This window comes from Pimephales promelas, chromosome 15, assembly GCF_988280905.1.
Source record: "Pimephales promelas chromosome 15, fPimPro1.hap1.1, whole genome shotgun sequence".
Taxonomy (NCBI): Eukaryota; Metazoa; Chordata; class Actinopteri; order Cypriniformes; family Leuciscidae; genus Pimephales; species Pimephales promelas.
Genome location: NC_142783.1, coordinates 14,482,227 through 14,493,517, shown reverse-complemented (window position 1 = coordinate 14,493,517; position 11,291 = coordinate 14,482,227). Strand labels below are relative to the sequence as shown.

The 11,291-nt window shown below is 36.2% G+C and overlaps 2 protein-coding genes across 2 annotated transcripts; one reads left to right on the top strand and one right to left on the bottom strand.

Annotated features, from left to right (window-relative positions):
- The first annotated feature begins 333 nt into the window (after nucleotides 1-333).
- On the top strand, nucleotides 334-4,799 carry psma6a (proteasome 20S subunit alpha 6a). The gene is made up of 7 exons (XM_039672999.2): nucleotides 334-503; nucleotides 1,142-1,236; nucleotides 1,361-1,442; nucleotides 1,572-1,727; nucleotides 3,155-3,333; nucleotides 3,433-3,527; nucleotides 4,598-4,799. The coding sequence occupies exons 1-7, from the start codon at nucleotides 428-430 to the stop codon at nucleotides 4,653-4,655; spliced, it is 741 nt and encodes a 246-aa protein (XP_039528933.1). The 5' UTR covers nucleotides 334-427; the 3' UTR covers nucleotides 4,656-4,799.
- A 2,173-nt stretch (nucleotides 4,800-6,972) lies between these two features.
- nfkbiab (nuclear factor of kappa light polypeptide gene enhancer in B-cells inhibitor, alpha b) lies at nucleotides 6,973-9,476 on the bottom strand. The gene is made up of 6 exons (XM_039673012.2): nucleotides 9,201-9,476; nucleotides 8,345-8,450; nucleotides 8,028-8,235; nucleotides 7,847-7,935; nucleotides 7,466-7,738; nucleotides 6,973-7,374 (listed from the first exon to the last, which is right to left on the bottom strand). Exons 1-6 carry the CDS (start codon nucleotides 9,419-9,421, stop codon nucleotides 7,342-7,344), a joined length of 930 nt encoding a protein of 309 aa, XP_039528946.2. The 5' UTR covers nucleotides 9,422-9,476; the 3' UTR covers nucleotides 6,973-7,341.
- Nucleotides 9,477-11,291: the final 1,815 nt, after the last annotated feature.

Here is an 11,291-nt window from a genome sequence, read left to right as displayed (position 1 = left end):
TTTCTAAATGTGTGGCTTATCAGAACATACCATAGTTAGTTTTATTTAAACTAGTAATATTGAATTAAATATTGAGTTAATATCCCACGCCATACTACAAGGATTACACGTGATAGTCTTATGTGCTTACTTTAATTAAACCTTGGTCACTATGTCAGAACTACAGGTTTTCATTACCTCGCACATTTAACCCCTAATAAAATTATTCTAAAATAAAATGTAATCAACTTTTTTTGTAGCTTTATAACCGTTCTTGTTCATATCAAGTGCTTTCCACACAAACAAAGGCCCATGCGGTGCGTCATGATGATGACATCTCACCCGGATATGAATGCCGGAGCCGGTTGTATCATTTCCGGTGTACGAGAGAGCTGTGGTTTAGATCTGTTTACAAACTAGAAATATTAAACAGTAAATCTCTAGCATTATGTCCCGAGGCTCGAGCGCGGGGTTTGATCGACACATCACCATCTTTTCCCCAGAGGGGAGACTCTATCAAGTCGGTGCGTATCGATGAAAATGTGTCTTTATCAGGTCGAAAGAATAAATGCTCAGTCATTTTGCACCATGTTCATTCTGCACCTTCTTTAGCTCATGCTATTGTATTTACAGCAGCATTAAACATGGATTTGTTTAAAATGGATGACAATGAGAATGAGTGGAATATGTTGTTAAACTTAATTCAATTTTTGACACGTTTATCAATACTCGTTAAGTTTTAGCGTTCACTTAACTTACATGACAGATCCATCTGCACTCATTGTTTTTACCAATGGATAAATGTACTTTTGGTTTCATAATGTTAACAATTATGTATGCAGCGATTTATTTAATACAGTTCACATGTGAAACTGTTTCACCTGTAAAATCTAGGTTCTTACCATTATATATTGTGCATATATTACTTTGTGTGTGTGTGTGTGTATATATATATATATATATATATATATATATATATATATATATATATATATATATATAATGTATTTATTTTTCTCGTATGAATACATTTTCTACTGTTTACTAGTAGAAGACTAATAAAAACGTCATCTGGTTGTTAAAATGAGAATTTTACCATTTCTTTGCATTTTAGAAATAATTTATGATCATTGTTAAAAAATGTTCATATTATTTTCCACAGAATATGCATTCAAGGCCATTAATCAGGGTGGTCTTACGTCATTAGCTGTTCGAGGGAAAGACTGTGCGGTTGTTATAACTCAGAAGAAAGTTCCAGTGAGTCTGTTCGTATTGAACTTTTTATAAAAAATGTTTATATCTCCATGTAACACATTAACTATGCAAAAAATGCTGTTGTATTAGCAATATTAATGTAATCTTTTGTCTTTTAATCACCCAGGATAAGCTTCTCGATGAGTCCACTGTCACTCATCTATTCAGAATAACAGAAAACATTGGCTGTGTGATGTCTGGCATGACAGGTAAACTCATCTCTGTACACAGCAATTGTCCAGCTTGTGTTCGGTTTGGAAAATCTCCTTTTGTTTGGTGAAATGTTAAACTGCGTATTAATTTACACCATGTGTGATGTATACTGTTTCTCTCTGAAGCTGACAGCAGGTCGCAGGTGCAGAGGGCGCGATATGAAGCTGCTAACTGGAAGTATAAATACGGCTATGAGATCCCAGTAGACATGCTGTGCAAGCGCATTGCAGACATCTCACAGGTGTACACACAGAACGCTGAGATGAGGCCTCTTGGCTGCTGTAAGTCTACAGTCTGCATATGAAGCAAGTCAAGTCACATTCATTTGCATAGCGCTTTATTCAATACAGTGCCCCTATTATAAATCAGTATTCAGCTAAAGTCCGTTCAATGTTGATTGAGCTCAGTTCAATGAGAGTGTTGATGTTTCAAACATCAATCATAAAACAAATTCGGTTTTGATTTAAAACGGTGTCATTATTCGGTTAGGTTAGTGGCTTTTATTAGCATTAACATGATTAGTGTCTAGACATGCCACATACAACAATATTATTATGCAGTAGAGTGTGAAACAATCTGTAGTATGCAACAATAAATACTGTGGTATGTTATCACATCACTGTTCAGCATCGGCAAGAAGTGTGCAGTTATCTCAAAAATCAATATGGCCACATTTGCTGTTTAGTCTAATGTGTGTGTAAAATGCTCAATTTTAGTAGTCCAGTGAAGTCATGAGCCTAGTATTAGGTAATGTTTATAACATTGCATTTTGTGATATTACATTTACCACAACATAGCATTTACATGTCCTGTATATCCACCACCAAATCATAATATATTAACGGGGTTAATCCCCACAAGGCACTATCGGTTAGTGCAAGGGTGGCACTTTCATACTACTGTATCTACATTCACTAGTGTTCAAAAGTTTGCAGCCAGCAAGATTTTTTTGTATTCAGCAAGGGTGCATTAAATTGATCAAATGTCACAGTAAGGCTTCAAAAATGTCTATTTCAAGTTATGTCTTTTCATCAAAGAATCCAGAAACAAAAATATTAAAGGAGTAGTTCACTTTTGAAAAAAACTTTTGCTGATAATTTACTCACCCCCATGTCATCCAAGATATCTATGTCTTTCTTTCTTCAGTCGAAAAGAAATTAAGGTTTTTGATGAAAACATTCCAGCATTTTTCTCCATATAATGCACTTCAGTGGGAACCAAACGGTTCAAGGTCCAAAAGACACTTTCAGTGCAAACTGCTCAAAGGGCTTTAAACGATTCCAGACGATGAATAAGGGTCTTATCAAGCGAAACGATCGCTCATTTAATAAATAAATAACAAAGTTTAAGTTTTATAAGCTCAAATGCTCGCTTTGCTCTGTACTGCGATGCATGTTTGTGACTCTCCTGTTCGAACTCGTTCATCAAAATGAACGAATCTTTTTACGAGTCATTTGGTTCATTCAATGAACGAAACGAATGAATTGACTCGAAAAAAGATTCGGTCATTTTGATGAATTTGCATTGTGTCATGCCGTATTAAAAATAATGTACTCTGGTTGTATGTCATGTATTTATGCAAGTATACATACAACATGCCTAGTAAGAAGAGTACTATAGTAGGCCATTCAGGAGATACCAATATTCAATATTATGGAATGTTATTGTTATATAAATAACTTTTTTTAATGTTGTTTGGTCATGTTAGGTATGATTGTGGTTGGCGTGGACGAGGAGCTGGGGCCACAGGTCTATAAATGTGATCCTGCAGGCTACTACTGCGGCTTCAAGGCCACTGCTGCGGGCGTCAAACAAACAGAGGCCACAAGCTTCCTGGAGAAAAAGGTCAAGAAGAAATTGGATTGGACCTTCGAACAAACAGTAGAGGTATAAGTTCGTTCTTCTGCATCACCGATGGAATCAGTACCCTTTGTTATGTTGTGTCCTCTTATTTTGAGTTCTTCTATGCACTTGTCATCCTTACAGACTGCAATAAGTTGCTTGTCTACCGTTCTGTCCATCGACTTCAAGCCTTCCGAGCTGGAGATCGGGGTTGTTACCACAGAGGAGCCCAAGTTCAGGTGGGTTTGTACGTTGCAAGTGAAACAGGATGTAACATTTACATATCACTACATAGCATTTACATATTTACATGTCCTGTATGTTGATAGCCAAAACCATACTCTATAAATGGTGAAAAATCCCCACTAGGTACTTCCAGTTAGTAGCACTAAGCTGGTAATTTCATACTTTCTACATACAGTACTGTTCAAAAATATTTTTTTGAAGAAGTTAACTTTTATTCAAGTAAGCATTAATCAAAAGTGACAGTTAGGCATGTATTATGTAATTAAATACACATTCAAAATAAATGTTTGTTTCATCTATTATCAAAGAATCCTGAAAAACTGCATCACGGCTTCCGCACAAATATTAAGTTGCACTAGAAACGTTTTAGAGCAGCAAATCGGCATATTAGAATGATTTCCAAAGGATCATGTGACACTGAAGACGGGGGGTAAAGATGCTGAAAATTCAGTTTTGCCATCACAGGAATAAATTAGATTTTCAAATATATAAAAAATAGAAAACTGTCATTTTAAATTGTAATAATATTTCACCGTATGTGTGTTATAACTGCAGGCTTGGTGAGGATAAGAGACTTAACAAAAAACATCATACCGACCCTAAATTTTTGAACATTAATACAAAATTCTGTAATGAAACACTCGATGGTCTTCTTGGGATAGGCTGATAGGTCCTTAACTCAAATGCTTGGAATTGCATTGTTCTCTATAAGGCACAGCTGATTGGTTTTTGCTAAATTAGTAGCCAATGAACTTGCTGCTTGCCCTTTAACCTTTAAATACTGTTCAGCATAGCAGAACCCTCCACCTTCCCCAGCTCCTCCTGTATAGGTATGGATAATAATTGTTTTGACCTAATAAAGTGTTTTGGCAGTAGCAAGTCCTGTTCTTGCTCTGCAGCAGCAGCAGTGTAGCAGATTTATTCTGCCAAGACCAAACATATCAACATTTTCATATCCATTACCAGTGAGTTGTTGTGTGAAGAGTGTATTTATTTCAAACCACTTGGTCGTTAAAACTTTTTTGTCATGTTTTGTAAAATTGTATATTTCTATATATTTCAGAATTTTGTCAGAGTCCGAGATTGACACTCACCTCATGGCTCTTACTGAACGGGATTGAGAATATCTGCACGAGTCCTTACCCCGTCACAAAAAAAGTCTGAGAACTACAATCATGTCATCAATATTCAGGTCAACTGATGTTTTTTGCTGTTTATGTAGCTTTTTTCTTGCAACAATACAATAAAAATAATTTTTTGGAAAACTGTTTTTATTTTAATTTTTTTATGATTCAAGTGGAAAGTCTAGTGTTACTATTATTTTTTCTAATTTAATGTGTATTAGTGCTATCACATCAGTTAATTGTGATTAATCACATCCAATATATATATATATATGTGTGTGTGTGTATATACACTGGCTTTGGGATCGGTAAGAAATTTAATGTTTTTAAAAGAAATCTTAGAATATTAGACTGATCATGTGACACTGAATACTGGTGAGTAATGGTGCTTAAAATTCAGTTTTGCGTCACATTTACATTTGAAGATAAATTCAAACAGAAGTTATTTGAAATGTTCATAATATTTAACAATATTACTGGGTTTTTTCATGTTTTTAATCAAATAAATGCATGAAAATGTTTTTTCATGTTTTTAATCAAATAAATGCACTTAAGAGAGATTTTTATTTTATATTTAATCTTACTGATCCCAAACTTATATATATATATATTCTATTTATTTTATTTATAAATGTACACAGTTATATATGCACAATATATAGGGGCGAATAATTCAGAACAGATATACAGAACTTAGATTTTACATGAGAAACAGTTTCACATGTGAACTGTATTAAATAAATCTCTTCATACATAATTGTTAACATTATGAAACCAAAAGTACATTTATCCATGTTGGTAAAAATCATGCAAGTGAACTATATATATATATATATATATATATATATATATATGTCAACATTTGAAGTGGATCAAAACCTTTCAACAAAGTTATACATGAATGTTTAACAATACCATTTCTTAAGACAAATTTGATTAAATTTTTTTGATCCACTTCAAATGTTGACTACTGTGTGCGTAACACAAACATAAATGATGAAATAAAAATGTGATTAATCAATTTGACAGCACTAACATTTAGGCATATATATATATATATATATATATAAAATGCAATTAATTATTATTATTCTGTAACTTGAACTTTTGTGCACCATATTATTTTACAAACTGTGGCCTTTTGGGCTGTTGCCTCGATCTCCTGCTCTTTAGAATACATGTATTTTTATTCGGAGCCAGTAGTGAATTTACTGTAGCTAAATCACTAGGAAGCCTCCTGGGGTCTCAATCCCCTTCATTTATGGTAAGCAGTGTGCTTTTGCACCTGTCTGGTTTTCTCACACTCTCTTTAAGATGTAAATAGTATTTCCTAAACTCACTACAGAATCCCCTCCAGACGTGGTATTTGCATAAACATAGTGCTGCTTGCTTAATAAAGAGACGGCAAACGAGAGCCGGATTTTCCAAGTGCCGGCCTGCCGTCATTTCTCGGAGCTGGCTGAATCATACGAGTATTCTCCTGCAGTTACAGGATCTGCGAAGAGCCCTGCGTCTCCTAACCAGACTCCACTGGGCTCGCCAACCGAGCGCTATGACTAAATCATTTGCATGGAACTCTTTAAGAGGTGTCTTAGGGACCCAAGAGTCTCTCGAAATCAAAAAGGCGTGCTGTCCGGATTCACATTCGGAAATAAGATGAGTTGAGCTGAAGGTGGATTCCCTTTCAAGATCTCAGGTTTGTATTCAAATCAAGAAAACCACACACACTTGACTTTCTTTTACTGTAAAGGCCAAGACAAAAAGTTGAACTGCATGACTGGTAGGTTGTGAATATGAAAGTTTGAGGAAATTTTCTAGGAGTTTCACTTCACACAGTTGGCTTAAGTCTTGACATTTTTTGAGTCAATTTTAATTTGAAATGGCAAACACTAAGCATTTGCTTATAGACGAACATGAGCTCTCTTCGGATCAGAGGCATTAACAATGTTGCCAAATGAGCACTACACCCTTTTCCAAGAATATCAACAGGGGAGGAACTTTCTAGTAATATATCAATCTAAGGCTGTGGGTGAATTGTTTACTAATTTTGCATAAAGCAACATTGTGCAATCACACGCCGTTCCTTATTTTGGGAATTCAGGAAGTCGGGGGGAACCCAGCTTTTTGCCAATTTTGTCTGAATGGCTCTTCCTCCTCAGGAAATTCCAGTGAACTCAGCTGACAGAAAACAGAGTACAACAGTTCTTCAGTTTACAAGCACTTCTCCTCAGTGACACAAAAGGATATTTAAACTTCCTAATTTCTCTGGTAGAAGCCGTTCTCATGCACTTGATTTCCAAGGAAGGACACAAAGTAAGGTTTAAGGTTTTTTAATTTAAAATGTGTTACGTTTCAATCTTCTATATACACATTTACATGTTAATATAAAAATAACTCTGTCTGTATACACAATATTTTACATCACAGTACAACAGAAACGCAGCCGTTGATTTCAGCTGACAGTACAGTCTATCATAGAGAGCCGACGGGACGGTTTTATCGGCCTCTCTCCAGTGTTGCTTTAATACACCCTTTGTTTCCAGGCCTCCTTTGTACAATCGTCTTGTACTCGCGCCGCCTGTGATCCGTGCGCTCCGCGGCTGGCGGGCTCGTTCCTGGGCACCTTGAGTGAGTACATCTCTATCTTTCTCCATTCAACAGAAGTCCTTCTAGTCCTTCTTTCCTACTGCCCCATCATTTTAATGTCATCATAGATCTGTGAAATTAACAAAAAGCAAATTAGGAAAACCTAAGCATGTTTACTTTCTGTACGAAATCAAAAAATGAACTTCAGATAAGCAACTTACATCATCATCATCCTCAGATGTACATTGGTCTTCATAGTCCTCGTCGCTATCTTCTGACTCACTATCTGGTAGTTCCCTTAAGTGTGGCGCCGTGAGCTCATACAGGACTTTTTGTATGTCTGCGTTCGCCCTGCCATAGGTCAGGTGATAAGGCGTGTGACCGCCGTACGTGAAGCTGTGAACATCGGCGCCTTTGCTGATTAGAAGCTTAACCAGATCAAAGTTCTGGAGGTCCACCGCTAAGTGTAGAGCGGTTCGCCCATTACACTGCTCCTAAAGACAAACAAACGAGTATTTTTAGCCATTTGCTTTTGCAATGTGGTTATTCAATTTGTTAAGACGCAAACAGATTTGGATGGCTAGAGAAAATCTCATTTTTACCTGAGCGTTGATGTCTGCGCCAAGCTGGACGAGGCTTTCCAACAACGACAGGTAGCCCTGGATGGCGGTCACGTGTATGCATTTCTGACCTGAAGAGACAAATGAAATTCAGATCAGACGTGTCCAGACAGGTCAGAGAGGATGATAGCAAGCAAAACGTACATAGCGAACCCCCTCTTACCGTTATAGTTTGGTGTCTGGAGGATGGCAGGGAGGTGCTGCGGGCAGCCTTGCGTGAGGAGGCCGAAACAGGCCATTGAACCTTTCCTGCAGGCGATATGGAGGGCGGTATTCCCACAGTCATCCACCAGGGACGCATCACACCCGGCCTTCAGTAACTGCTCTACTATACAAGGCTGCTCTGTGATGACGGCCAAATGCAAGGCAGTCTGAAATGAGAAGAGAGTGGTTTAGTGTCGAAGAAAAGTCAGATATGGAGCTTAAGTTTGCTAATATATAAACACATAATATGATAAATCAAATAATATCCTGATGTACCTGTCTCTGGTTGTTCTGTGTGTTGAGGAAGGGGTCACCAAAGGATAAATCAATCATTTTTAATGCAGCATCACTGGCCTCATGAATAATGGCAAGATGTAAATACCTTTAAAAAAATAAAAATAAATTGTTATGCAACCGTGAGAAAAACATTTTTTATAAAATATTTTTTAAAGAAAACATTATTATTTATAAAACATCAACTCTTTTGGGTGTGCAGAGAACTGTATTTTTCCTAGTAGGGACATGCGCAGCACGCGCGCGTCTGAATGTCTGGCACTCTGCCCGGGACTTTCCAACTTGGCGCAGCCCCGCCCTCGTTGACGCCAGGACTGAAGCCCCGCCCACATAGACGTGGTGCCAGAGAACAGTCCGTACTGATGCAGCGTTTCTGTTTACATAAAGCCCATTATGACTGCAGGGTGCCTGCACATGCGCACTACGGTTTGTGAATGGAATGAGAAAGGACTTTAACTGTGCTTAAGAATCAACTTCGAACAATGATTTTTTTGGGGTTTTTTTTTGCATTACAATAAGTACCGTGAAACAATTATATATTTATAAATATATACATACAATTATAATAATGTTCTTTACAAACTAAAAGTTATCATTTTAGTCATTTAATGATTCTAATTGCCTTAAGAACAATCATAAACTTTGACGGTTTTTTTTTTATATTATACTGATAACTAGCTAAAAAATAAAATAAATAAATAAATAAACAGTTCTCTGCAACCTAAAAGTTTTTTTTCTTTACCATGCGTCGTGCATTATGTAAACGGTTTCAAAAAATCAGATGCACATAATTGATTTTGCATGATCTGCATCAGATTGTTTTTTAAGAAAAACTTACGTGTCTCCGTCTTCGGTGAGCTCTTTCCTCCAGGGCTCGTCCTCGGCCACATTCATCCGCCTGAAATCAGACACCACGTCCGGGTATTCATCCTCTTTTAGCGAATCCAAACCGCTGTCTAAACGGTCGTCGTTGCTCGCAAGTATTTTCCCTGATTTGGGTCCGCGGCCATCGTCATTATAATCCATTTGGTTGGTGTTGCTGCTTCTGTAAAGCTCCATGTTTGTGTCGGAAGTCTGTGTTGCTCTTGTGGACTGTGAGAGTTTCAGGAGAGTGTATATGCTTAAAAGAGAAAGAGGCGGGGCTTAGCTGAGGGTAGGGGATTTCCAAAGTGTGATTGACGTCTGAATTGTGTTCTAGACTAGGGAATTAACTGCGCCAGGAGTTTGGGGAAATTTTCTCTGCTTCGTTAAACACACATCAGATCAGTAATACTGAAAGCTCGACTTTTCCAGTTGCAAAATATTCCAGAATCCAGTTAGGGCTGGCTAAAATGTAACAAAAAAAAAAAAAAAAAAAAAAAAAACTTAACATTTTATGTCAGAAAAGAACATGTAGTGCACAACTCTACAATGTGTACTTTGGTGGTTTGGAAAAAGTCCCATTTTAAAAAATCTGATTTTTTTTTTTTTTTTTGCAGAAAGATATTGAATCATTTATATATTTCAAATGGGTCCTGTAATTCTGACATTGCAACAACATGTGAACAAAACATAGTTTATATATATATAAACTATGAACATATATGTTGTATTTTTTATTAAAATTTAATTTATATATATATATATATATATATATATATATATATATATATATATATTGTATACATTGTATGATTTTATAATTATGTTTTTTATAGTGTTTACCATGTTTGTGGAAGTATATTGAAATATGCATATATAGATTTTAGCAATTTAAAAAAAAATGAAGGTAGCAACTTTATTTTTTATTTTTTAATCTTTACAGTTTACAGAGGTCAAAAAGTGGGATTACATTTTTGTAATTTTTAAATTGCTTTAATTATAAATGAACAACTTAAGTAAAATATTAAATTGAATATCCATCATTGCATATACACCCACATATTTATTTATATTACATTATATATATATATATATATATATATATATATATATATATATAATGACAGCAGCAGTCAGGAAGATGCAAAGACAAACAAACAAAAACTAAAAGTGCTTTAGTGGAATCAGGAAAAAATCCATAGAAAATAGAATAAGATTGTAAGCATTACTGTAAAGTCAAGGAAGTAGACTGTGTGGTGCCAATATCTTGCTTCCTCATAGTCTATAGAGAATGGGAAACTCCTCTATGTGTAGTTCTGCCGTGAGAGTTTACCCACAAAGGCATTTACGCTAAAGAAGTAAAGAATGTGTAGTTTTTTTTTTTAACTCGAGGTGCATGTGTGTAAACTCTCAAACACCATTACCATAGTAACAGTAGCTATGCTTGGTAAACCCTGAGGGCAGAGGGTGTTCCTCTATAACACAACTGCATTTTGCAATGTACATTGTGCACACGCACAACAGACAGCTACAGTATACCTCTCATGAGGGAACGCTTTTTACTATTGTAAACTTATATCAGTGACCTACAAACAGGCTTATTGACTTGCTGAAGGGTTTTGTCTCTGACAAAATTATTAATTCAAGTAAGACAAGATGACGAGTGGATAAGGACGAAGAAGTACAAAGTGACCTACAAATAACATGAGACTTAGACCTGAGTGCAAAAATGGAGGCTCTAGCCCCTTCCAGAGCTGAGATATCAAAACTCAAAAATTCGGCCCGAAAAAAAAAACGACAGTGGTACCCCTTACGTTTTTTTTTGGGGTGAAAAATTAAGTTTCTCCAATCTTCCCAAAACTCTGGATTCTGATAGAGGGCCATGAGACTTAGACCTGAGTGCAAAAATGGAGGCTCTAGCCCCTTCCAGAGATGAGATATCGAAACTCAAAAATTCGGCCCGAAAAAAAAACGACAGTGGTACCCCTTACGTTTTTTTTTGGGGGGGAAAAATTAAGTTCCTCCAATCTTCCCACAACTCTGGATTCTGATAGAGGGCCATGAGACT

Coding starts and splice junctions, on each gene's coding strand:
- nfkbiab (XM_039673012.2), bottom strand. CDS start 9,421: ATGGAGCTTTACAGAAGCAGCAACACCAACCAAATGGATTATAATGAC. Junction 8,451..9,200: donor CTCACCGAAGACGGAGACAC/GTAAGTTTTTCT, acceptor ATTTTTTTAAAG/GTATTTACATCTTGCCATTA. Junction 7,375..7,465: donor CATCTGAGGATGATGATGAT/GTAAGTTGCTTA, acceptor TTAATTTCACAG/ATCTATGATGACATTAAAAT.
- psma6a (XM_039672999.2), top strand. CDS start 428: ATGTCCCGAGGCTCGAGCGCGGGGTTTGATCGACACATCACCATCTTT. Junction 1,443..1,571: donor TGTGATGTCTGGCATGACAG/GTAAACTCATCT, acceptor TTCTCTCTGAAG/CTGACAGCAGGTCGCAGGTG. Junction 3,334..3,432: donor CCTTCGAACAAACAGTAGAG/GTATAAGTTCGT, acceptor TCATCCTTACAG/ACTGCAATAAGTTGCTTGTC.